At 48.1% G+C, this 21767-nt stretch overlaps 9 protein-coding genes and 1 non-coding gene across 10 annotated transcripts; 7 read left to right on the top strand and 3 right to left on the bottom strand.

Annotated features, from left to right (window-relative positions):
* Window positions 1–27: 27 nt before the first annotated feature.
* FMAN_13467 (uncharacterized protein) lies at window positions 28–787 on the bottom strand (the record flags this gene model as incomplete). Its single annotated transcript, XM_041832938.1, has 2 exons — window positions 28–425; window positions 484–787. 2 exons carry the CDS (start codon window positions 785–787, stop codon window positions 28–30), a joined length of 702 nt encoding a protein of 233 aa, XP_041683352.1.
* Window positions 788–2694: 1907 nt separating this feature from the next.
* On the top strand, window positions 2695–5223 carry FMAN_13466 (putative alpha-glucuronidase precursor; the record flags this gene model as incomplete). The annotated part of the gene is made up of 1 exon (XM_041832937.1): window positions 2695–5223. The coding sequence occupies one exon, from the start codon at window positions 2695–2697 to the stop codon at window positions 5221–5223; it is 2529 nt and encodes an 842-aa protein (XP_041683351.1).
* A 208-nt stretch (window positions 5224–5431) lies between these two features.
* FMAN_13465 (putative cellulose 1,4-beta-cellobiosidase II precursor) lies at window positions 5432–7022 on the bottom strand (the record flags this gene model as incomplete). The annotated part of the gene is made up of 5 exons (XM_041832936.1): window positions 5432–5510; window positions 5567–6176; window positions 6225–6472; window positions 6522–6884; window positions 6934–7022. 5 exons carry the CDS (start codon window positions 7020–7022, stop codon window positions 5432–5434), a joined length of 1389 nt encoding a protein of 462 aa, XP_041683350.1.
* Window positions 7023–9001: 1979 nt separating this feature from the next.
* Window positions 9002–10316, top strand: FMAN_13464 (uncharacterized protein; the record flags this gene model as incomplete). Its single annotated transcript, XM_041832935.1, has 6 exons — window positions 9002–9132; window positions 9189–9450; window positions 9509–9637; window positions 9683–9739; window positions 9789–9988; window positions 10046–10316. 6 exons carry the CDS (start codon window positions 9002–9004, stop codon window positions 10314–10316), a joined length of 1050 nt encoding a protein of 349 aa, XP_041683349.1.
* A 302-nt stretch (window positions 10317–10618) lies between these two features.
* FMAN_13463 (uncharacterized protein) lies at window positions 10619–13436 on the top strand (the record flags this gene model as incomplete). The annotated part of the gene is made up of 4 exons (XM_041832934.1): window positions 10619–11519; window positions 11573–12000; window positions 12051–12266; window positions 12312–13436. The coding sequence occupies 4 exons, from the start codon at window positions 10619–10621 to the stop codon at window positions 13434–13436; spliced, it is 2670 nt and encodes an 889-aa protein (XP_041683348.1).
* A 643-nt stretch (window positions 13437–14079) lies between these two features.
* Window positions 14080–14709, top strand: FMAN_13462 (uncharacterized protein; the record flags this gene model as incomplete). The annotated part of the gene is made up of 1 exon (XM_041832933.1): window positions 14080–14709. One exon carries the CDS (start codon window positions 14080–14082, stop codon window positions 14707–14709), a length of 630 nt encoding a protein of 209 aa, XP_041683347.1.
* Window positions 14710–15598: 889 nt separating this feature from the next.
* FMAN_13461 (uncharacterized protein) lies at window positions 15599–16870 on the top strand (the record flags this gene model as incomplete). Its single annotated transcript, XM_041832932.1, has 6 exons — window positions 15599–15631; window positions 15683–15928; window positions 15982–16184; window positions 16241–16329; window positions 16385–16555; window positions 16629–16870. 6 exons carry the CDS (start codon window positions 15599–15601, stop codon window positions 16868–16870), a joined length of 984 nt encoding a protein of 327 aa, XP_041683346.1.
* Window positions 16871–17309: 439 nt separating this feature from the next.
* Window positions 17310–18060, bottom strand: FMAN_13460 (putative endo-1,4-beta-xylanase A precursor; the record flags this gene model as incomplete). The annotated part of the gene is made up of 2 exons (XM_041832931.1): window positions 17310–17712; window positions 17765–18060. 2 exons carry the CDS (start codon window positions 18058–18060, stop codon window positions 17310–17312), a joined length of 699 nt encoding a protein of 232 aa, XP_041683345.1.
* A 1303-nt stretch (window positions 18061–19363) lies between these two features.
* Window positions 19364–19479, top strand: rrna20. The gene has a single exon (XR_005994010.1). It is a non-coding gene; the product is annotated as a ribosomal RNA (ribosomal RNA).
* Window positions 19480–21254: 1775 nt separating this feature from the next.
* FMAN_13459 (uncharacterized protein) lies at window positions 21255–21611 on the top strand (the record flags this gene model as incomplete). The annotated part of the gene is made up of 1 exon (XM_041832929.1): window positions 21255–21611. One exon carries the CDS (start codon window positions 21255–21257, stop codon window positions 21609–21611), a length of 357 nt encoding a protein of 118 aa, XP_041683344.1.
* Window positions 21612–21767: the final 156 nt, after the last annotated feature.

Here is a 21767-nt window from a genome sequence, read left to right as displayed (position 1 = left end):
TACTGCTTCTCAATTAGATGTAGCCAGCTACATAACAGCACATCCACCAGAGGGTGAAGGTGAACGGCTACTCTTCCCTCGTTGAGAATGGCTCTTCGACTGCTTGGGCCTCGACGATCGCTGATCAGTCTTGCCCGTGCGTGTAGAGTATTGATCATAGGGCTTGCTAGCGGTTGAGCGTTGGCCATATGCCTTGCTTGTATGGCTATGCGTTGTTGAGCGCTTGTCATATGTCTTGGTCGGACGTTGAAGCCTGAGCCACCAGCAGACTTCTTCCTCAATACCGGACAAGATGGCGGTGAGTCTTTGCTGCCACGGGGCGAATGTGAAAGATTTGCCAAGGCTGGGCTTCGATGTCTTGGCTTTCGACAGGGGATACAATAACTGACCCCGGATTTCGTCTCGGTAGAGCGGCAAGTTCTTTGCTGTGATAAGGTTAGATGGAGATTCGCTGATTGCAGGGATTGGGCGGGATTGACTCACGGGCTGGGTCTGTGTACTTGGTCTGGCCCTTTGCCGAATTGAACAGGGCTGTCAACGTGTTTGCACCTCTGACAGCAGTATCGCACATTCTCTTCTTATCGTTCTTCAACTTGGTACGATCTTTGTGTTGTTTGGGCAGCTTGATGTCTTCAATTGCATCGACAACATCAGCAAGATAGTTGATGATGGATATCAACACCGCCCTCCCCAGCAAATCGCTGTATCCACTCACACCATCTGAGCGTCGTGGAATGCGATGGGCATGCTGAGGAAAATGAATATGATCGCTTGTTCGGTCTTTCATTATGGCTATTAAAAAAAGAGGTAAGTAGAGATGAATGAATAGGTAGATAGATAGATAGATAGATTAATTAAGCATTATACTAGTAAGAATAAGGATAGAATGAGATGATCCAAATGAGAACCGTTTGGTGAACAGGCAGCCGCCCGCTTTTATAGGCAGATCGACGTTGTTTACGGAGGACCATCCCGGGGCCTTGTCAAGTCTCTGGATGTGGTGGTTTATACATGGAGAAGGCCAGAGCAAGGATGCCAATGAGAGAGAGGTCATTTCTCAACATTGTACGGTTACTAACGTAGTGGAGGTCTGTAACACGTTCAACGGGGCTCATGCACCAGAATAGTGGTCTGCAGCCTCATGTAGCCAACAACGATGAACTGTTACGCGGCCAACATGCCATGAAGAACGGGTCCATGGACCAAACCAGACTTTTGCATGTCTTAGCCTGTGGATTTTGGGTAAGATGGCATGCGAGTTCGAGCTGATTTGGCCATGCATGCAACGTAAAGCGGCTGTATAGTTTGCCAGGGGTGGTTTGCACGATTAGTTAGAACTATGCTTGTCTATGATCAAGACGATCCCTTTGCTTTTGGCCCAAGTCAAAAAAGCTTGACATCGGAGTCCACTATAGCGCCTAATAGTGGAGATGCCCACTGGAGGGCCTCGATTTTGGGTCTCCATGTGCCGGGTTTAACTTAGGCCAGTGTCGTGCTGTGCTGCGCTGGCAGAGCGTTCCGGTCGAATCAGATCATGGATACTTGCACAAATCGCCACAATTTGCATGACAATCGTTGTGCAGAAAAATTCTCATCAGAAATTCGCTGTTACACAAGTCACTAGCCACATGTTTTATATGGATCAGGTGACCGATTCGTTGCTGTGAGTGAGTCAAGCTGCCAGGAATAGGACAGCAAGTCATCCCAAGCCGAAAATTTTAAGGGATCCAAGCTCTACCAGCACCAGCACATGCCAATTCGAATTTTGCTGGCTCTGACTCAGAATTTGCGTTTCAGAAAATTAGTTGTGTTGTCAATTTGTGCGCTGTATGACAGTTACACTCGCTAAACCACTGCGGGCGCACTTATACCTGTCCCTTCGGCCCTGACGGCAAGGAAACGAAACAATTGTCTGTTCTGTCCTGTTCTGTTCAAAATGGATTTCTGTGCATGCATTTCTCTGCATAGCATATGCATAGCACATCATCCATGTTATACATGAGTTGTGCAGATCCCTCTCATGTCATGTCCCCTGCATGAAACGGACGGCATACATAACTGATCGCCGACATCGTTTTTGCCTAAATACATAGACTTCAGCTTGCACGCTTCAGTACAGAGATCAGCATTGGCAATGGCTAGAATTTCGGAGAGATTGCCGATGTCGCTTCGCGGGGAAATGAAGCTGCGCACTGTCCCGTTCTATTGCCAGATTGATCTGCCATTCACAGAACTTAAGCTTAATCTCTCAATGCTTGTTGTAGAGTTTAGACTACTCCGTAGATTATGGCAGCTTCCAAGAGCTCATCATCAATTATGGTAGCATAGATAATCTCCAGTGAAGCTCTCCCAAGGCTTCACTGGTGTTATTTCCTTATATCCGCTATTCTCACACTATGACCCCAGTCCACCTGGCCTGAGTCCAAAAGATCAGCCAAGTCCGGACGAACAGTGAAGCTCGGTCCGTTTACCCCGAAGTGAACCTGGATGCCGATTGATGGACTAACTAATACAGCATCATCGGCTGTCGATCTCAGCCGTAGCCATAATCTCAAGGCTAATTCAAATAGCCTGAATCAATTCACCAGTAATTACTCCGCATGTCATCGTGAGACATGCTGCGATATAAGACGATGGCCTCGCTTCAATCGAACGGAACGCCCCAGACCATCACAGTCGCAGTCATAGCTTACCATGTGGCTCTCGGCTTTACTGTTCGCTTTGTTCACCTGCGTTATCGCAGAGGATGGTATCGATGGTTGGCTGAGATATGCTCGCTTGCCATCAAGCGTCTCCATCAATGCCAAGTCGCTTCCCCAAAAGATCCATGCAATTGGTGGTTCCGCAAAGAGTCCCCTCGGCAGTGCCGCCTCGGAACTCCAGAAGGGCTTTAGCGGTATTCTCAACATCGACTTGAAGACCGAGAGCAACTCAAAGTCGTGCGACTTCTCGCAGTCAATTGTCGTCACCACCGAGGAGAACCTCAAGAAGGCATGCAAGGGCAAATTGTCTCATCCCAAGCTTGAGGCCGATGGCTACTGGCTCAGCACTTCTGGAAATTCTGTCAAGATCATTGGTCAGAATGAGCGCGGTGCTCTGTATGGCGCCTTTGAGTACCTCTCAATGCTCGGCCAGGGCAACTTCAAGAAAGTCGAGCGAGCATCGAGCCCGAGTGCGCCCATTCGATGGGCTAATCAATGGGACAACCTCAACGCAAGCTCGACCCATGGCTCCATCGAAAGAGGCTACGGCGGTCCTTCCATCTTTTTCGACGGTGTCAAGAACGTGCGAAAGGACCTCTCACGGGTTCCTCTCTTTGGACGTCTTCTCGCCTCCATCGGTATCAACGCCGTCGTCATCAATAACGTCAATGCTGATGTCAGACTATTCAACTCTGAGAACCGCAAGGGCCTTATCGAGATTGCCGACCTGCTTCGTCCCTGGGGTGTTCAGGTCGGTCTCTCTCTCAACTTTGCGTCGCCCCAATTGCTCGGAGGCCTAGATACCTTTGACCCTCTTGACGAGAAGGTGATCAAGTGGTGGCATGACCTGACCGATGGTCTTTACGATGGCATCCCTGATATGGCTGGCTATTTGGTCAAGGCAAACTCAGAGGGCCAGCCTGGACCTATCACGTATAACCGCACTTTGGCTGATGGTGCCAACATGTTTGCCAAGGCCCTTGAGCCCCACGGCGGTGTCGTGATGTTCAGAGCTTTTGTTTATGACAAGCTTGACTGGAATGACTGGAAGGCTGATCGTGCCAACGCTGCTGTCGAGTTCTTCAAGGAGCTGGACGGGAAGTTTCACGACAACGTGGTCGTTCAAATCAAATACGGCCCTATTGACTTCCAAATTAGGGAGCCTGTTAGTCCTTTGTTTTCACACCTTCGAAAGACCAATAGTGCTATCGAACTGCAAATCAGTCAAGAGTACTTAGGCCAGCAATGCCACCTTGTCTATCTGCCTCCATTATGGAAGACGATCCTGGATTTCGACATGCGAATCGACGGCAAAAAGTCCCAGGTTCGTGATATCGTGTCAGGAAAGGTCTTTAAGCGACGCCTAGGAGGATATGCTGGTGTCACAAATGTTGGTTTGGACAAGACGTGGCTTGGAAGTCATCTGTCGATGTCAAACCTGTACGCATTTGGACGTCTTGCTTGGGATCCTACAGCGGATTCCAAGGAAATTCTCGAGGACTGGACGCGTCTGACATTCGGACTCGACAACAAGGTCCGAAAAGCCATTACTGATATGTCTATGGCTTCTTGGCCGGCCTATGAGAACTATTCTGGCAACCTGGGCATTCAGACCTTGACAGATATTCTCTACGCCCACTACGGACCCAATCCAGCTTCGCAGGACAACAACGGCTGGGGACAATGGACCAGGGCAACCCGAGATCACATTGGTATGGATCGTACAGTCAAGAATGGAACTGGAAACGCTGGCCAGTATCCCACGGAAGTTGCCAAGAGGTTTGAGAGTACTGAAACGACCCCCGATGACCTCATGCTCTGGTTCCACCACGTCCCATACACTTTCAAGCTCCACTCTGGCAAGACTGTGATTCAGCACTTCTACGACGCTCACTACAAGGGTGCCGCTACAGCTCAGACTTTCCACGAGACCTGGGCGTCGCTCAAGGGCAAGATCGATGATGATAGACTTGACCACGATCTCTTCAGACTCAAGTACCAGGCTGGTCACTCGATTGTTTGGAGAGACGCCATCAACGAGTTCTACCGCAACTTGTCTGGCATTCCTGACAAGCAGAACCGTGTTCGTAACCATCCTTATAGAATTGAGGCTGAGAAGATGGAGCTCGATGGCTATAAGCCTGTCAATGTCACCCCTACTGAGACTGCTTCCAAGTATGTTGCTATTTACACAAACAGCACCGGAACAGCCAGCACCACGCTCAAGTCACCCAAGGGCACATATAATCTTGCTGTCAACTACTATGACATTGTTGGCGGCAAGTCTACTTGGTCTGTATATCTTAACAAACGATTGATCGGCAAGTGGGTTGGAGACAATGAAGAGCGACTTGGCCATTGGCCAAGTGAGTTCCTTGACGGTCACTCCGCCACTCGTATCACCTTTGAAGGTGTCAAGATCCGACCAGGTGATAAGCTCGTGATCATTGGAAAGGCTGATGGCAAGGAAACAGCTGCGTTAGATTATGTTTCAGTTTTGCCTCAAGGCATTGTTGACTAGTTGGTCATTCTTTCTTGTACTTTTTTATCACCTTTATGACTTAGCTTCCGAATAGAAGACGAAACAGGTGTTGCTCCAATGTTCAAATGTCAATTTATATGTACTCGTAACTAGCTACAATCCAAATAAAACATTCTAGGTCCTTGACAAGTAATCTGATCCAACTTCAAACTTTTCACTTTATTCAGATCAGTCATTCTTGTATAATTTACAGGAATGAGGGGTTGGCGTTGTCGAGGAGCTGCTCGAAGTAAGCCTGGAACCAGGTTCCGGCCTCAGGAGCGGGCCTTAGGATAAAATGTTAGCACAGAATAAAGCGAGAATATCGGAGGGAACAACTTACTTGAGAGCATCATCGAGACCACAGTGGTAGTCGTAGCGAGCAGCAGAGGTATCAGAGGTACCATCAGACTCACCACCAGGCTTGACCCAGACGAAAGCATCGGCGAGAGCATCACCAGTGTTGGTGGAAGGTCGAAGTCCGAAACCAGTACCCTTGGCGTTGCACCAATCGCCCTGAGCCTTCTGGCCGGTAGGCTGCTTACCGGATCGGCCCTGGTCGACGATAAACTTGACATTGGACCAACCCTCCTGAGCGAGAAGAGGAGCGAAGGCGTTGATGTATCGCTGCTCATCATAGTTGGGGTTGCTCTCAGTGTAGTCGGGCTTGGTGGAGAGCTTCCAGCCGTTGTAGTTGGCGACGTTGGTAACGAGACCACGAACGCGAGAAGGCTTGCCGGCGTCCTTGTAGATCTGGGCGAAGAGCTTAGCAGCGGGGCCGATGTTGGCAGGCCAGCCGAGCCAGCCACCATGACCGGCGTCGAGGTACATGGTGACGTTGGGGAGGTTAAGTTCCTTAATGGCGTAGACGGTGAGCTCCTTGTAAGCACTCTCTGCCTTGGCGCACTTGTCGACGTTCAGGTTGGTGACCAGGTTAGCAAGGGAGTCAGGCTCTGCAATTGGGTTAGCTAGTTACATGTCAAGAATGAATCTCTACTCACCAATAACAAGGATGACCTTGGTGTCAGAGTAGTCCTGGAGGATGCCCTTGATCTTGGCAATGTAGGCCTTGTACTTGTTGGCACCATCCTTGTCGAGGGAGTACTCTCCGTTGGAGGCAGCAGCAGCGCAGTCACGGTTGGGAAGATCATAGACAACGAATTGACCGGCATAGTTGCCACCAGCCTTGTTGGCCTTGCGGATATCAGCAAGGGTATCCTCCATAAGAGAAATGTGGTCGTAGGTATCCCTGAACCTTGTCAATACACGAATGGATATTGGATTTAAGCTTGACTTACATCCACTGGAAGGAGGGAACATCAGCGACCTTGGCAGCAGCCGTAGCCCTGGCACCGCTCAGCTTAGGAACAGCCAAGTTCATAACCTCAGAGCGGTAGTAGCTGTTGGCCCAGAGATCAACACCAGAGTAAGGGTTGCCACTGGCCGCAGGAGGGGCAGAAGTGACAGAGCCTCCAGCAGTAGTAGAGCTTGCACCAGTGGCGGTAGTCTTGGTGGCAGTGGTGGAGCTAGGTCCAGCAGCGGTTGACGAAGGCTCAGCTGTGCCGGGCTGGCACTGGGAGTAGAAGTCGTTGAGCTTGACACACTTGTTTCCGCTGGTGCAGCAAGGAGTGCCGCTCCAGTTCTGACCACCGCACTGAGACCTGTTTCATTGTAAGTAGATGTTACTGCGACTGAGACTCATAGACATACCAAACTCCGTTGCTGCAAGACTGGCGCTCTTCAACAGGAGCAGCAAGAGCTGTAGCCGCAAAGGCGGCGAGGATAAGCTTGTAGGCCATAGCTGTCGAAGTTGAGGATTGACTGATGATGCTTGACTGTTGACTGTGGATGAGTAAAAGAGAACCTTGACTCGAGGTCCGTGACGGCCGTTATATATATTTCGAAGGCATGTAATGTAGTTGCATCGTTGAAGTTTAAACGTCCCGGAACGACGGGATCTCAAACGTTAGTGCAAGGCCACTGTCGCCATCGGCAAAGAGATCCGGACAAGAACCCACCGTCAGATAATTCCCGGATGAGATCCAAGAACATCCGAAGAGCCTTTCACGACGTGGAAACTTTCGGAGCGTCTGTATCGAGGCCCGACCCCTCACTCATCACGTTTATCCAGCCATTATTGAAGTATCATCGCCACAAACGACTATCCCGGAACAGACAGCCGATGCGGTCATGTGTCCAAAAGACCCTAAACTGGATATTAAAATGATGTAACACTGAAACTGCTCATCTCGGAGGGGTTCCTCCTTGCAGTTCCTATTTGGGAAGCCCGGAGGTTTGACGCTTATATATCGAGCCATGATCCACGGAAACGTCGTCCTGTGATCCGAAAAAGTCTACTGGATGAAGATGTTACTCAAATATGCTCAGAGGATTACGTGATTGATCATTGGGGTCCGTCTAGGTTAGGAAATGGTTGGGTTATTGAACCATAGTCTTCGGGGAAGTCGGCTTAGGACTAACGTACAAAGGACAAGGATTTCCTGAAAAGATCACAAACTCAAATCACGACCAATGACAAGCTCAGCCTTATTGATGTTGAGTTTAGCCGCATCGTACTGGTAATTTACCCCTCGTTTCAACTATACGACTCTTCACAAGATTCCTGCCGTAACCCCTTCAAGCTAGCCCATCTTTACACTTTTCCTCGTCTTAGAGGCCCTACAATGTATTCCAAAAGAAACGTGGTAGTTTTGTGTGAGACGTTTTCGCCGCCAAAGGCTGTCGGCTCTCGTCTATCTAGCTTTCAGTACAAATATCTTTGCTTGCTCCGACAACCTCTCCAACCAAAGAGTCTTCTCAGTCCCCTTCACGTTGGTGTTCTATCATTTGAAAACACCCTATTCTATTCGGTTTCCTTTGGCGATTCCCATGCCTTAGCAGAGCTGCAAATCGCTACTCATAAATGACCAACACTGCGCTTAAGAGCTTTGCTCTGGGGACTCGCTTGACAGTGTTATGCTGCTGACGCTGATCTATGTTATTCGTCGCGTTCCGAGAAGCAAAAAGTCGGAGTATGTCTCCTACTTGAATCACTTTATCAAACTCAACCAAAACGCTCCAACGGAAGAAAGGGTCTAGGTGGCCTATAGTAGATAGTTTAGACTTTTTATGGTGGCTTATTCCCTGAATGATCAAATGTGCTCCGAATATACTCACAATTTGTCATAAGTTTGAGCAGCCCTGGCAAAGTCCAGCTGGTCATGTAGTTCCTCAGAAGGTGAGGGCATTTTACGAGAACTTGCTGAGCTGCAAGAATACGCATTTCTTATAGAAACAGACGTGAGACCGGGCCACTGAGGATGCCGCTTGCACTAACTGTAACTGTAACTATCTGACTCTTGCATACCAGCCAGCTGTTGCTTGTGTCTGTAAAACTAACTGCACTTTCCTCCGTAAGATGTGAGATGATACGTCCAAGCATCTTAGCCGCACAGTAGTCAAAGATTCGGCACATCAACAGTCCGAGCGGCAGTGCGCCTCTTGAGATGGACCAACTAATCACGCGCGGTGACATCGTGGCGGGCGGCGCCAGCCTATGAGATTGTGTTGTGGCGTTGAGATTACATTGATCAGTAACCTCTCTCCTCAAGCTTATACGAGTGGCTTGCATTGGCTTTCAAGTGTTCGATCCGTTGTTAGTGTACCTAAGCTTTTATACAGACTTCCCCGCCCTTCGCAGCATCAATCTCTGAATTCTCATTCCAAGCTTTCTTGAATCACGTAAAGGTAATCCCTTTGTCGTTAAACGTCATATAAAATGGCGACCCAAACAGGTATCATTATCCAAGGAGCCAACCAGCCTCACAAAGTAGTTGACAGCATCCCTCGCCCGTCCCCCGAAGGCAGGCAAGTGCTTGTGAAATGTCTCGCCGTGGGTCTTAATCCTATGTATGATACCGGATACCCAGCCCACTTAGAGCTTTGTACTGATGGAAGCGATAAAGCGAAGCCCTCCAGCATCACACTGGGATGATGGTAAACGAGTGGCCCGCAATCCTAGGTAGTGATGGCGCAGGTGTTGCCATTAAAGTTGGACCCGACGTCACCAGGCTGAAGGTCGACGACTACGTCTACAGCTGTGCGCCAGTCGGCCAAAACCGATTCACGCCATTTCAAGAAGCTTATCTGGCTCGGGAAGACTTGCTGTTCAAAAAGGGCGACAACATCTCCCTTGAAGACAGCTGCACCATTGGAGCATGTCTTTTGGTAACTATGTGACCTTGCAGACCAATGATCGAGAATATGAAGCTGACAGCTCAACAAGACTTCAACCCTATGTCTCCTTAGTGGAGCAGGGCTTGAGCTTCCCAATGACGACAAAAAGGCACAGGAAAGAGATGAATGGATCGTCGTTCTGGGTGGCAGTGGAAATGTTGGGCAATTTGCGATACAGGTAGCAACCCGAGCCTTGCAAAACTTCTACATCTGACACTCTCAGCTGGGTAAAGTCTGCGGATACAAGGTTCTGGCGTCTTGCTCTCCGTCTAAGCAATGTGTGAGCTCTGTCGACTAAGTACGCATACCGTAGTGCTAACTTTGACCAGATTGCTGTCCGAAGCGGAGCTTCAGCGACCTTTGACAGTCGTGAGACGATCGATGCGCAAGTTGCAGAAATCAAGAAGATTACCGACGGAAACTTTGGCAAAATGATGGATGCGAGCACTTATGGCTACAAAGTCATGGTCAAAGCTCTCGAAACCGCTTCCAATGCAAAAGAGAAATACCTCACGTCGGTTGACTCTTGGTAAGTTTCTGAACCTATTGTGAAGCTTTAAAACACCACTCATGCATGTATCGCTAGGTCTCCATTCTCAACACCATCCTCTATCAACGAGTACAGAGCAGATCTTGGCCATCTCTGCCGCCCCAACGAGAGGGATGGAGCACAGATTACATCCAACATCGCTAAATGGATTCCGTTGCTTGAAAAGCACATCGCTGCTGGGACTTTGAAGCCACTCGAGCATCATGTTGCTGACGGGGTCGGATGGGAGAAAGTTATTCAAGGCATTCAGGACATGGAAAGTGGAAAATTTGGGAAGAAAGTTGTTGTCAGAACCCAGGAAGAATGAACACGCTTTTCTTATTTTTCCCAGTTTGTATTTTCGCGATTGCTGATCTGCGCTGTCTGGAACAAATATGGAATGGTTTGCTGCATGAGAAGCCAATCACGAGATGTTGGGCGGCGCGTAAAATGCAACACAGCCCAGCCCAGTGCGGCTGAGTCTGCTGAGACATCAGGCGCTTCACAAGGGTTTTTCTTCTGTTCTCCCTCCACGATCTTGCTGTCTTCAATGAAAGTATCCGTCATCTTGCTATGTGATATGTATCATTTCAACCGTAGCATTTGTAGCCTCGCCATATTGAAACCACCATGGAAGCAATCGGTGCGGGTGCCAGCACACTGGCCTTTGTCCTCTTAGCCCTCAAGTCAGCCAAAATCATCAATGAGTCACTATCCTCAATCAAAGATGCCCCGAGGATAGTCTCTGAATTGTCGAAAGATATAGAGTCGCTGCAGTCCGTTCTCGGGCGGATATCTGGCAGCTCGCTGCAACACGCGTTGACAAGCACAATTGAGTCATTAAATGACATTCTACAAGCGTGCACGACAGAGCTGTCGTGCATAGAACGCCAGCTCGCAAAATTCTCTACAAGCTCTGGCAGTAGTCGTTCGAGTCGCATGTGCAAGGGCGTTCTCGCATATGTCAAGAAACAAGACCTAGAGTGTGCACGAAGCAGGATTCGAGACAAGTCAACGCAGATAAACCTTTACCTCAGCCTTCTTCAAGCGCAGTCACTTTTGCAGGTGTCATCAAGGATAGATACTCATGCCACAGCGACGGCAAGCATCCTGAAGCAGATACTTGGAGAGGTGTCAAAACTTCACACAAATCTTGACCAAGATGTTGCAGCCAGTGAGGTCGAGCAGCTTCCGACAACCGCAAAAGATGACGCTATAGACAGCGCAATAGCTGGTCAACTTGGTGCCATGGCACTCTGTTCCGAGCTTGAGTCTAGCATATCCCGCCTATCTACTCTTATAGACCATGACGGCCTGACCTTGGATGCCGACGATGCAGAACAGATCATTGATGACTTGCGAAGATTTGTTGTGATTGCCAAGGAGAGGTCGATCGAAAGGTCTAGGCTCAGTAGCAAATTCACTGGCTACAGTTCCGCCACAGAGGATGATACGAAGGCTTTAGGTAGAGATCTGAAGCTGATAGAAGGACTGATTCTTTCCGCCCCCATCATTGCAATCAATCAGTCTGGTAAATATATCATCAGTTTGTTCCTGTGACCCATAACTGACTCCAAATACTAGCCTCTGGTTCCCGAAAGCTTCGTTCTCACTTGCCGCATGGTACCATCATCAAGCAGAAGCGAATAAGAGAAGAGATCGATGTCGATCATGGCTATCTCACAATCTCAACCAACAGGAGAAGACGAATATGTACTGGGAGCTCTCCTGGCTCATCTGGAAGTGTCAACACCTTTCGAGATGTTGTCGCTAACCTTGTGTTCCGCCCGTCAAACTCTCCTTGGATGTTCTCAGTCTCACTTTCGCAGGGTCAGCTTTTCGATCGAAGCATTCAGAGTATCCCACGAATATCGGTCTGCCGCATAGTCCCGAATGACTCGCCTGTCTTTTCTTTGGTGAAGAAAGGCTCACTCAAGGAGTTCATCACCATGCTGCAGGATGGCAAAGCAAGCTTACGTGACCACGACGAGCAGGGTATGCCGCTTCTACATGTAAGAGAGTCTGATATGGGACCACATGACGTGTAATAACCCTAGTGAAGTATGCAGCTACGGCGAGCGTGGAGATGTGCAAGTTCTTGATCGAGTCTGGTGCAGACGTGGATGAGATGGGCGAACATACGGGTACTGCCCTCTCGCGCATAGCAGGGCTGGACCGACATGATACGACACTGGTACTACTCGAGAATATGGCTGATCCCACGTTGTCATACCCGGGATGGGATAACCCATTGTCCACGGCTTGTAACCTAGACCTTGTAAGTATTCGAAAGATACCAAACACATGTGCTGACATAGTATAGCCATCAGCAGAGCTCTTCCTCAAGCACGGGGGATACTTCACGATGCATGATCTAGAGAGCTTCGACCTAAATGGAAGGACAAGACTTCACCAGGTTTGTATGGCAGAGAGTAGAAACACGAACAAGAAGAAAGCAGTCAATATGCTGGCGGCGGCTGGAGCCAACCTTAACGCCCGCGTGGCAAAGTCATGGTCTCCCGACGATCATCAGACATTGGGGTTCACGTGCCTGCACAGTCTTGTTTACAAAGCTCATCGAAGCAGAGACCGGGACGAGTTGGAAGCCCTCATCTTCCTGATCCAACAAGGAGCAGATGTCCTTGCGGTTGACCATCATCAGCATAGCGTTTCAATGCGCGCATATTTACCTAATGATGGCGATAACCAGTATTCGTCCAAGGGGTCATACAGAGGTGATCTTTGGGATGCTGCTATCACGATATGCGGCTATGATATTAGCCCACATAGAGATGCATATCCCAGAGTGCCCAGGTATAACAGAAACTACAGAAGGAAAGACTTTGAGAGATTATGGGAGGGGTATAAAGGCCTCTGTCCGTATTGGACAGATGAGCGATATCCAGAAACAGGCGGCGATGACGACCACTGGAAACAACCTGTGAGACGCTGCGAGCATATCGCATGTTCAGATTGTGAAGAGCTTCCGCCACAAACTGATGAGTATGACGTGGAGCCAAAAATAGATGCCCATATCCCAGACTACGCCCAAGCTATATATCGCGAATGGTACTTCGCTCGCAGTCCGGAGTCTAATCCTAGCCATAGACCTTACATAGATCATATTTCGAACCATTATGACGATGATGACGACGAAGAGGAGAGTCGGTCCCCTGATATTTTTGAGGTGGGAGGCGGGGAATCTAGTGTAGATGAGGGATCTGATGGGGGTGTTCAGTTTGACAATGAGATGAATAGACCTTCACCACCGAGCAGTGAAGATGGGGAAGCAGCTTACGAGAGATTGGTTGGTTCATATGAGGATGAAGAGATGGAATATGATGACTACCCTAGTTTCGTCGATAGATGGCTGGAGCACTATATTCGAGCGGCCGAAGAAGAACATGAAGAAGAATATGAAGGAGAGTGTGAGGAGATAGTGGATTAATCAAATAAACTACTGTTCTGGGTCAAGCTCCGATACTCAACAGTGATGATAGATATACGACAAAATAGGTGACGTAAGATATCGACTAGACTCTATATTTTGGATTACAATCAATGATCCCAAAGCCTTCAAGTGGTATTTCATCAAGAATTAATAATATGCGGATAGAATTATAATCAAACACATCATGAAAGCGGCGTGTGCGGCACCGCTTTTGCCGATAATTGCTTACAGCTCTCAGCATGCCGCTCGATCGAGGAGTGGCTGCTTACTGGCCCCAACTTGCTTACCATAACATCGAAATCCGAATACCCGAGCCGCGCGTGAGACAGCCGTGTCATGCAGTACTGCAGAGCCAAGCATCAGGCCTCCGCTGTATAGGCTATCCATCATTCACCGAAACGCGCGGGTACAAGTCGGGATTTGTAAGAAAGCACAACGGCCCATATGCCTTGCGGGCATATAAAATTATTAATACTGCAAAGTGAGCTGGGGTGCCCGTGAATCTAGTTGAGTATAAATGCGTTAGATACTGGATAAAGTTTGATAAACATCCTTCTACTCAACACATAGACTCCTCTCCTCCCTTGACAGAACCTCCTTTATTTCATCATTTCGCACTTTTAAAAATCGCAAAAGCAACATGGCTGCCATCAAGAGCATCGCTCTCATCACAACAAGTACTCGCAAGAGTCGAGTTGGTCCTCAGATCACCAGTGTCATCAACGATATCCTCACTGGCGATGCAGATGCCAGCAAGAACACCAAGATCTCCCTAGTAGACGTCGCAGACTTCAACCTCCCCGTCTTCGATGAAGAAATCATGCCCGCCATGGTACCCGACAAGGGTTCCTTCAAGCATGCTCACTCTATTGCCTGGAGTAATGAGATCAAGAAGTACGACGGCTACATCTTTGTCATTCCAGAGTACAACTTTGGCCTTGCCGGCGGTACCAAGAACGCTGTTGATTACCTGTACAATGAGTGGATTGGCAAGGGTGTTCTGATTATCAGCTATGGTATCTTTGGAGGTAATTCTGCAAGTGAACAACTTGATAAGACCCTGAAAGGCATGAAGCTCAATGTTGTTGATACTCGACCTGCGCTTGGATTTCATGGTGGTGTTGGTGATGATCTCTGGCTTGCTGGTGCTGGAAAGCTGGGCGATGACACCAAGAAGGATATCATTGCTGAGACGCCTACTATCCTCAAGGCTTTTGGTGAATTGAAGGATCTGATGGACAAGCAGGTGCCCAAGGATAGCCAAAAATGATGTATAGATCATGAGCGCTGGTCATTGTTTCCTATTTATAGAGTCAGTATATAAATTCAGTGATATTACGTTTTGACAAGTGTTGTTTCAAATTGATATAGCGGACTGCTGATTTTATCGCGCCTTTGACCTCATATCTCGCAGCGTAAAAAGGAGATGTCGTGATCTGTTTGGATACATGATATCCTAACCGAATGTCGAAAACCGCAAGAGATATCGCGCTTCTCTCTCGAAAACATGCCAAGATGGGTCCCCCGATGATCAGAGGCTAGGCTAGTGCCATCAGTCGTCGTCGTCGTGTCAGTCGACGTGACTTCGGTTCGCTGATGATTGGTGGCTGCACTGATATCAGAAGGCTGAAACTTTTCATGGACGCGGGTATGTGGCGTCAAACGTAGAGGCCTGGACGGTTCTCAGTGCAGATAAGCTCGGGGTCTAGAAAGCCATAGATAGATCATCCATGTGGAGATTGATTGATTTGTTAGATGAGCATTTGAGAAACGCGTTGCCTAGATGGATACGGGGACTTGATCAGCCTTGAATGTGGATGCATGCGATTGACGTGATAATTACCGAATGTTCTGACGGGAACAGTGGTAGATGGCGTTCTAGACCAGAATGTGGCTTGGAGAGTCTCAGATGGATCGTAGTAGATCACCCCAGTTTCTTCTGCCCTGTATTCGGGAGGAATGCAAACGCGAACTATCGCTGTTGCTTAGGTATGTGTGAGTATTACATGTGCAAATCTCCCTTTTCCTCCTGGAGCACCTTCAACGTTCATGTTGCATCACCTGTCCCCCATGGGTTATGCTAGTGACTGTGACTTCAATATCAAGGCGCGGCCTGCATATCATCACTTGAGGTTATACGAGACTCAGCAATCTTCAAGATGCCAATAGACCCAAGCGGCCCAACGGTCATTGTACGACACGCGTCTCATACTTGACACGCTAAATTGCTGAATCATTTGCAGGCTACTGAATGGGCCCTTATCTCAGTCGCGACCGCAGTCATTCTAGCACGGTTGTATCTCCGTCTCGTTCTACAACGACGAAATCTACTAGCAAGTGATGTTTTCATGTGCGCCGCATGGGCTTCGGCCGTCGCGACAGCAAGCTTCGATATCTATTTCTTTCGTATAGGAATCTTCAAGCCCGGTACCACGTTCGATCTCGCCGGGTTTGAAGGAACTGCGGCAGAGGCCGAGAACTTCTACAAGGTACATACGCTCTAGATTATCCAACAATATCCTTAGCTAAGATACTTGACCAGCTCTACTATTTTTCCACGTATCCCTTCTACGTCACGTTCTACTTGTCCAAGGCAGCTCTACTGGCTGTGTACCTACAGATTTTCCCTAGCTTTATGGTAAAGAGACGTCGATTCCTCTGGGTTGTTATCGTCTACGTCGCGATAGGTTTCGTTATTACAATACTATTACTCAGTCTTTCATGTCTACCAACATGGAGAAACTGGTGGGTTTATTTGATAGCAGCCTATGCTTCGAAGGCTATACTAACATGTCTCGAAGGACCTTGTCGGACCAAAGATGCACCGTTGAAACCATCAAAATCAACTTCGAAATCTCCTGGGTGTTAAACATCAGTGCAGATATTCTCAGTACGCCATGATCCCAGAGTCTCAATAATTTGTACTAATCAGTAATGGTACATAGTTTTCATTCTACCCTGGCTCGTTATTCCGGAGCTGACACTGCGAAGGAGACTGAGGTATAGTCTTTACGCAACGTTTCTCCTCGGTGTCATCAATATTATCTTCTGTGTAGTCCGCTTTGCTCAGATTCAGCAATATGGTGGTGATTTGGTAATCACCATCAGTCTTGTCGGTAAGTATCATAATTGCGAAACCTACTCCCGACCAGAGAAGAGGACTGATAAAGCAACTCTTCACTTATGCAGAATTATGGAGTTTCATCGATGCTTGCATTGGCCTGATCATAGCATGCCTTCCATCGCTCCGGCCTTTCTTCAACTGGCGAGAAAAGATTCAGTACTATGGCCACAGCAGCGGTCAAGATAGCAAAGGGTATTCAAGCCATAACTCGGGAAGGCCCATGATATCATCAGACCCAGAACGTTTGAGTCAGCCTTCCAACGTTCACTTGAGTGAAGATATGCAACGGAGATTCTCCGTAGCGTAAAGATAGGGGACGAGAAGGAATCTTGGCCATCAAGGAAAGACATTTTGCATTATCTATCATAATATACCCTTCTGTTGAGTTGGCTTTTTATCATACGAAGACTCTGAGGCGTTCAAGTTACTTGGGAATATAATTTTCTTATTGCTCCTACGGGAACTGATTGTGTTTAACCAGGCTGAGAAGATCGTATGTCACTCTCTACTGGCCAAAGCAATTTTATGTATGCAAAAAGCCGTGCAAGCCGGCTATCGTTGTATGTTCAGTTATGTGCTAAGCTATGTACAATGAAGTAAAGACCGGTCCTGAGTGAAGTCCAGTCACAAGTCCGGACTCGTAAACACGTAATCCCATCTGAAGCTTCTAAAGGTACAGGGAATGACTGTCTTCAAGAGACTGCCATACCGTCATGACCCGCAGAATTTCTTTTCGTAACGCCTCTTTACTGGGAGACAGTCATGCTGGCAGAGCCGGAGCTGTAGTAGCCCTCAACAGCAAGGATCTGATAGTTGTGGTTACCAAGGTTGAGGCCGACGTTCTTCCAGGCCTGGAAGTGAGCACCGGTGTTGACGGATCCGCTGGAACGCTTGTTGCGTCGGACAGACCAGTACTGCTGAAAGGTCTTGTTACCCTCAATGGAGGGGGCGTTGACACGGGTGCTGACGTAGATGTCATAGACAGATCCGTCAACGGTGACCTCACCCTTCTTCTGGCCGCCGGAAGAGGGGTTGTAGGTGCCAAAGTTCTCAACGATATAGTACTCGATGAGAGGGTTCTGGGTCCATCCGTAAACAGCAAGGTAGCTGTTGCCGTTGATGTTATAAGTACCAGAGTACTTGATGGTGCTGAATAGAAGGTTAGCATAAGGCTCGGCGACGCAGCGCAGATGGAACTTACCGAGCAGCACCGGGCATCCAGCCCTTTCCACCGACGTGGTTACCGTTTCCACTCCACTGCATGCTGAACTGGCCACCGTTGCCGTTGGTGTATGTGACAGAGTTGGGTGTATCAGTCCAGAAAGAGAAGTAGTAGCCACCGCTTGTGCCAGTAGTGGGCTGAGTGCGCTTGTCGAGGACGTTTGTGGGAGGATCACGCTCGACAACGCTCATGCCGTCAATGGGCTGAGCGGAGGGAAGGGCCATGACGCCAGTGACAGCCGAGACGGCGGCGAGGAGGGAGGTGAAGGAAACCATTTTGATGATGTTGGCTTGAAGACTGTTGGAGACTGAAGCTGATGGTTGATGGGATGAAGAGACTGATTGATGAGGACTCTTGCCGTCTTTATATTGCCAAGTGGTAGCCCCTCGGCGATCCTTAATTGCTTTACATCATCCGAGTCTGGCCCAAGTTCGCGAGACTTGTGGGGATAAGGGATTGCCTAACATGGATGTGAAAGTGTCCGAGATCGATCTAAGCCTGTATGAAGTGTATACCCAATTTTGCCGGTGAGATAACCACTGGGAAAGTAAGGATCGATGGAAATGCTTGTTTGACGAGTTGAAAGCAGTCATCCCAGTGTGATTAGTGGGTCGACGATACCCCGGAAACTGAACCAGGTCAGTAGTCATCTCCGCACTATGAAACATGCTAACCGTAGGGGTTTGGTTTATCCGGCCTTTGTGCAATTTCGGAGGAACAATGCCCGGATCGTCCGATTTAGGACAAGACATGATCTCGAATGGGAAAAGCAAAAGTCGGCATTCGTAACATGGAGCCACATGGCATCGATGCAAGGCTTGCTATAGAGCCATCTCGAACGGGGCGGAGGTTGCATTGACTGCCGAAGACCCCAGACACGTCCGCGAGCTAGGAGCTGGGCCGAAAACTAAAGTCTTTGATTAGGAAGGGGAGGACGAGGATCGGTCATTCAGCCTAAAGACCAAGGTTGCGTTTCAAAAGATCAGCGTGAGGGTGCATGGTGTTTAGCTGAGGTCTATTAAGATGTAAAACAAAGAACCCAGTCTAGAACTTGCTCATGACTCAGGGATAACACGAGAATGCACACTTGTTTAGCGACCCTTTGCTTTGGTAATTGGTGCATTTATTCGGGAATGATCCGTGCTCAGTGCACACACGGTTAAAACCGAACGATGATGGTGTCTTTGACAGGACAGATGCGACATTGGCCAAGGTATCCGTACGTAGGTATTGGATAGCGGTCTGACATACAAGTTGGCCTCGGCTAAATTTAAGAGTCCATACATCATGACAAGAGGATCCGCCAAGCCGCGTTTTAGTGGCGATGTAACTCCAACACTTTAAATCCAAGGCACATATCAATGCACTGTGAGCTTGCGGGGAACGTCAAAATGGTCGAATCAGGGTATCAAATCGTAGTCTCTCTCAGAGGCATTGGACCCAATTCAGGCAAAATGCCAATGCCGAACTTTCATCCAGCCAAGACTGTTCCTGCGCCGTGATTAACCGCCAAGATGAACTTTCAGCTCGGCACGATCCTACTGCCATAGACTCTCACGACAGCTTCATCAAGCACATACGACCAAAGCTCGTAGAAAATACGGGATCCCGTCCGCTCTCCCATAGTCAAGCTGCGAAGCGCTGGATTAGTAGTTGGGTCGGTGACGACCAGCGAATCCCCGGTGTTGTATGTTATTTTTGCCCCATATACAAGTGGAGGAACCTGTCGGACCGGCTGCCTTTTTGCTCTGCGTATGATACCCATGGGTTGCTTCGTATAATCATGGTTGGGATGTGTAACCCCCAGCTGTGAGCCGCATTATCCAGAAGCCGGGGTAAATCCGTATCATGCAGCCTTCGCAATCGCCGAAAGTCTGTATGTGATCATCATAGCAATCTTGCCCTCATTTGCTGCAATTATCATATCAGGCTGTTGTATAATGGAAAGATGCAGGTCGTGCTGAAACCATATTATCCAGAATACTACGAATCGTGTGTTCTTCGCGTTCGTTCCGAGTGTCCCAAGTAGGAGTTACTTCACGTCTTCCGGGTCACCGTCTGTTCGAATTGAGCAGTCTTTGCTCTGCCTCTCCAGATTCTCTGCATTTATTGATTATACCTCTGCAGCAGTGTCACGCCATTTTCCTGTGCGGGAAGGGGCAATTTACAGAGCGCGGGAATTGGGCAAATTAGGAGTTGTAAGAAAGTTCCAAAAGTACTCCTTTGTCAACCTCATCAGCTCAACGGCATTGTCTTTGCGGACAAAGCGGTACGCTTCCAGAATTATGAGCAATAACAACTGCTCAAGTAGAGTCATTATATCAAGGGGTGAGGTTGATAGATACATAATACTGAGCTTGTTGACAGCTCTTAGTTTCGGGCTATCAGGTCTGGGCTTTGACGTGACTAGTCCAGCGATGTTTCCGGGAAGCTGGATAGACAGCAGTTGATGCGATGATGAAGATATACTGTTCAAAATGATTATTTCAATAAATGTAGAGAAATCTCAATATATAAAAAATCCATACAATAATAACAGCAATCATGGCAAATTTGAGTTTTCCTAAGAAGTGTCGGGTAAGCATCGTTGAGCCATTTAAACGAATTTGCCGGAGATGGCGTGGGTCATTTTCGATCTAACACTAACTGAGCCCGCCCAGAAATCAGCCCCCGAGAGTTATTGTGCTATGAACAGTGACATCGCGAGCTGATTAGTAAGACCAACCACGATAAAAATTTAATGGCCGAAATTTCTGTCTGGTCAACTGATTGATCTGCGAGTCAATCATGACGGATAGGGAGATCATGTTCGTTTGGCACAGATGTCTAATTTGAAAAGATTTATTTGCAATAGATTGCCAATAATTACTTAAGCCTGGAGTTAGAAATCTGCAGCTCAAACTCTGCATCAGTTCGAGGCAATACGTCTAATCGGGAGGATTATTTATTCGAAAAGCTAACAAGATGATAGGAACAGACTTCTGAAAAATGGTGTTACGTCTATGAATAATAACCCTACCATAATGGTTGCCCAAAAATGACTAAATTTGAACATACTTCAATCAATTGGCTGCACTTCCAGGCTTCAAGGACTTTTCCCTGAAGATCAAATATGTTCACATAGTTTGATGTTGAAGAACAAGGACGAATCTAGGTGTTCAGCGCACATGTAGAGCACCTAGTAAGTTCCGATGAACATGCGACCAGAGCCGGGAAGTGCGAGCGAACAGAAAAGCAGGCACTTTGGTAGGCGCGTGAATAAACCATATTCTTATCTGAGTTCCTGTCATACCTGCTGTTCAGCTTTCACTCACCAACTTTAATAGTCATCAGTGAGAGTTTAAGCTCCTGTCCTTAAATACGCACACCTTCTCCTGTTGTCAAATGTTTATCTAGCTTATTCTCTCATCATCATCACTCCATCGCATACCGCACGCATCAAGATACTTCCTAAGCAAAACATTCCACCATGGACGACTTCCCCTCATGCGCGTCAGAGCTACTTAAACAAAAGCTGTTTGGAAAGCAAATACAGGACCCATCACTGGCCATGGATACTCCGTCGCCAACTCCAGCAAAAACCGCAAGGTCCAAAAGCTACGCTGCCGCGCTCAAGGGACCACGACCGCCACCCGGGCCAACACTGCTCACAGTGGGAGCTCTGTGCCGCCTCAACGTCGAAAACATCGAAGAAGAAATGCGAGCTGCCAGCTCTTGGACCAGTGAAAAACCTGCCCATCGAATCAAGGAATGGGTTTTCCGGATTAGAACTATGCAGAACGGAGCGGAATTGATTCATCCAGAGAACCTGCCCCGGTCAAAATAATAGGATTGGTTCAGAACTTGGCCTTTATCGAGGGACTGTAATGAAGTCAAGCGGATATTCGACCTGGCACAGGTTTCACATTCGACAACCAGTACATGATGCACAAGGAAATGAAGCAATTGACAGGAAAATTCTCGAGAACATCTTAAACGACGA

This window comes from Fusarium mangiferae (genome assembly GCF_900044065.1).
Source record: "Fusarium mangiferae strain MRC7560 genome assembly, contig: FMAN_scaffold007, whole genome shotgun sequence".
Lineage (NCBI taxonomy): Eukaryota > Fungi > Ascomycota > Sordariomycetes > Hypocreales > Nectriaceae > Fusarium > Fusarium mangiferae.
The sequence above is the reverse complement of the archived record's forward strand: the minus strand, read 5'-3'. Positions and strand labels throughout refer to the sequence as shown.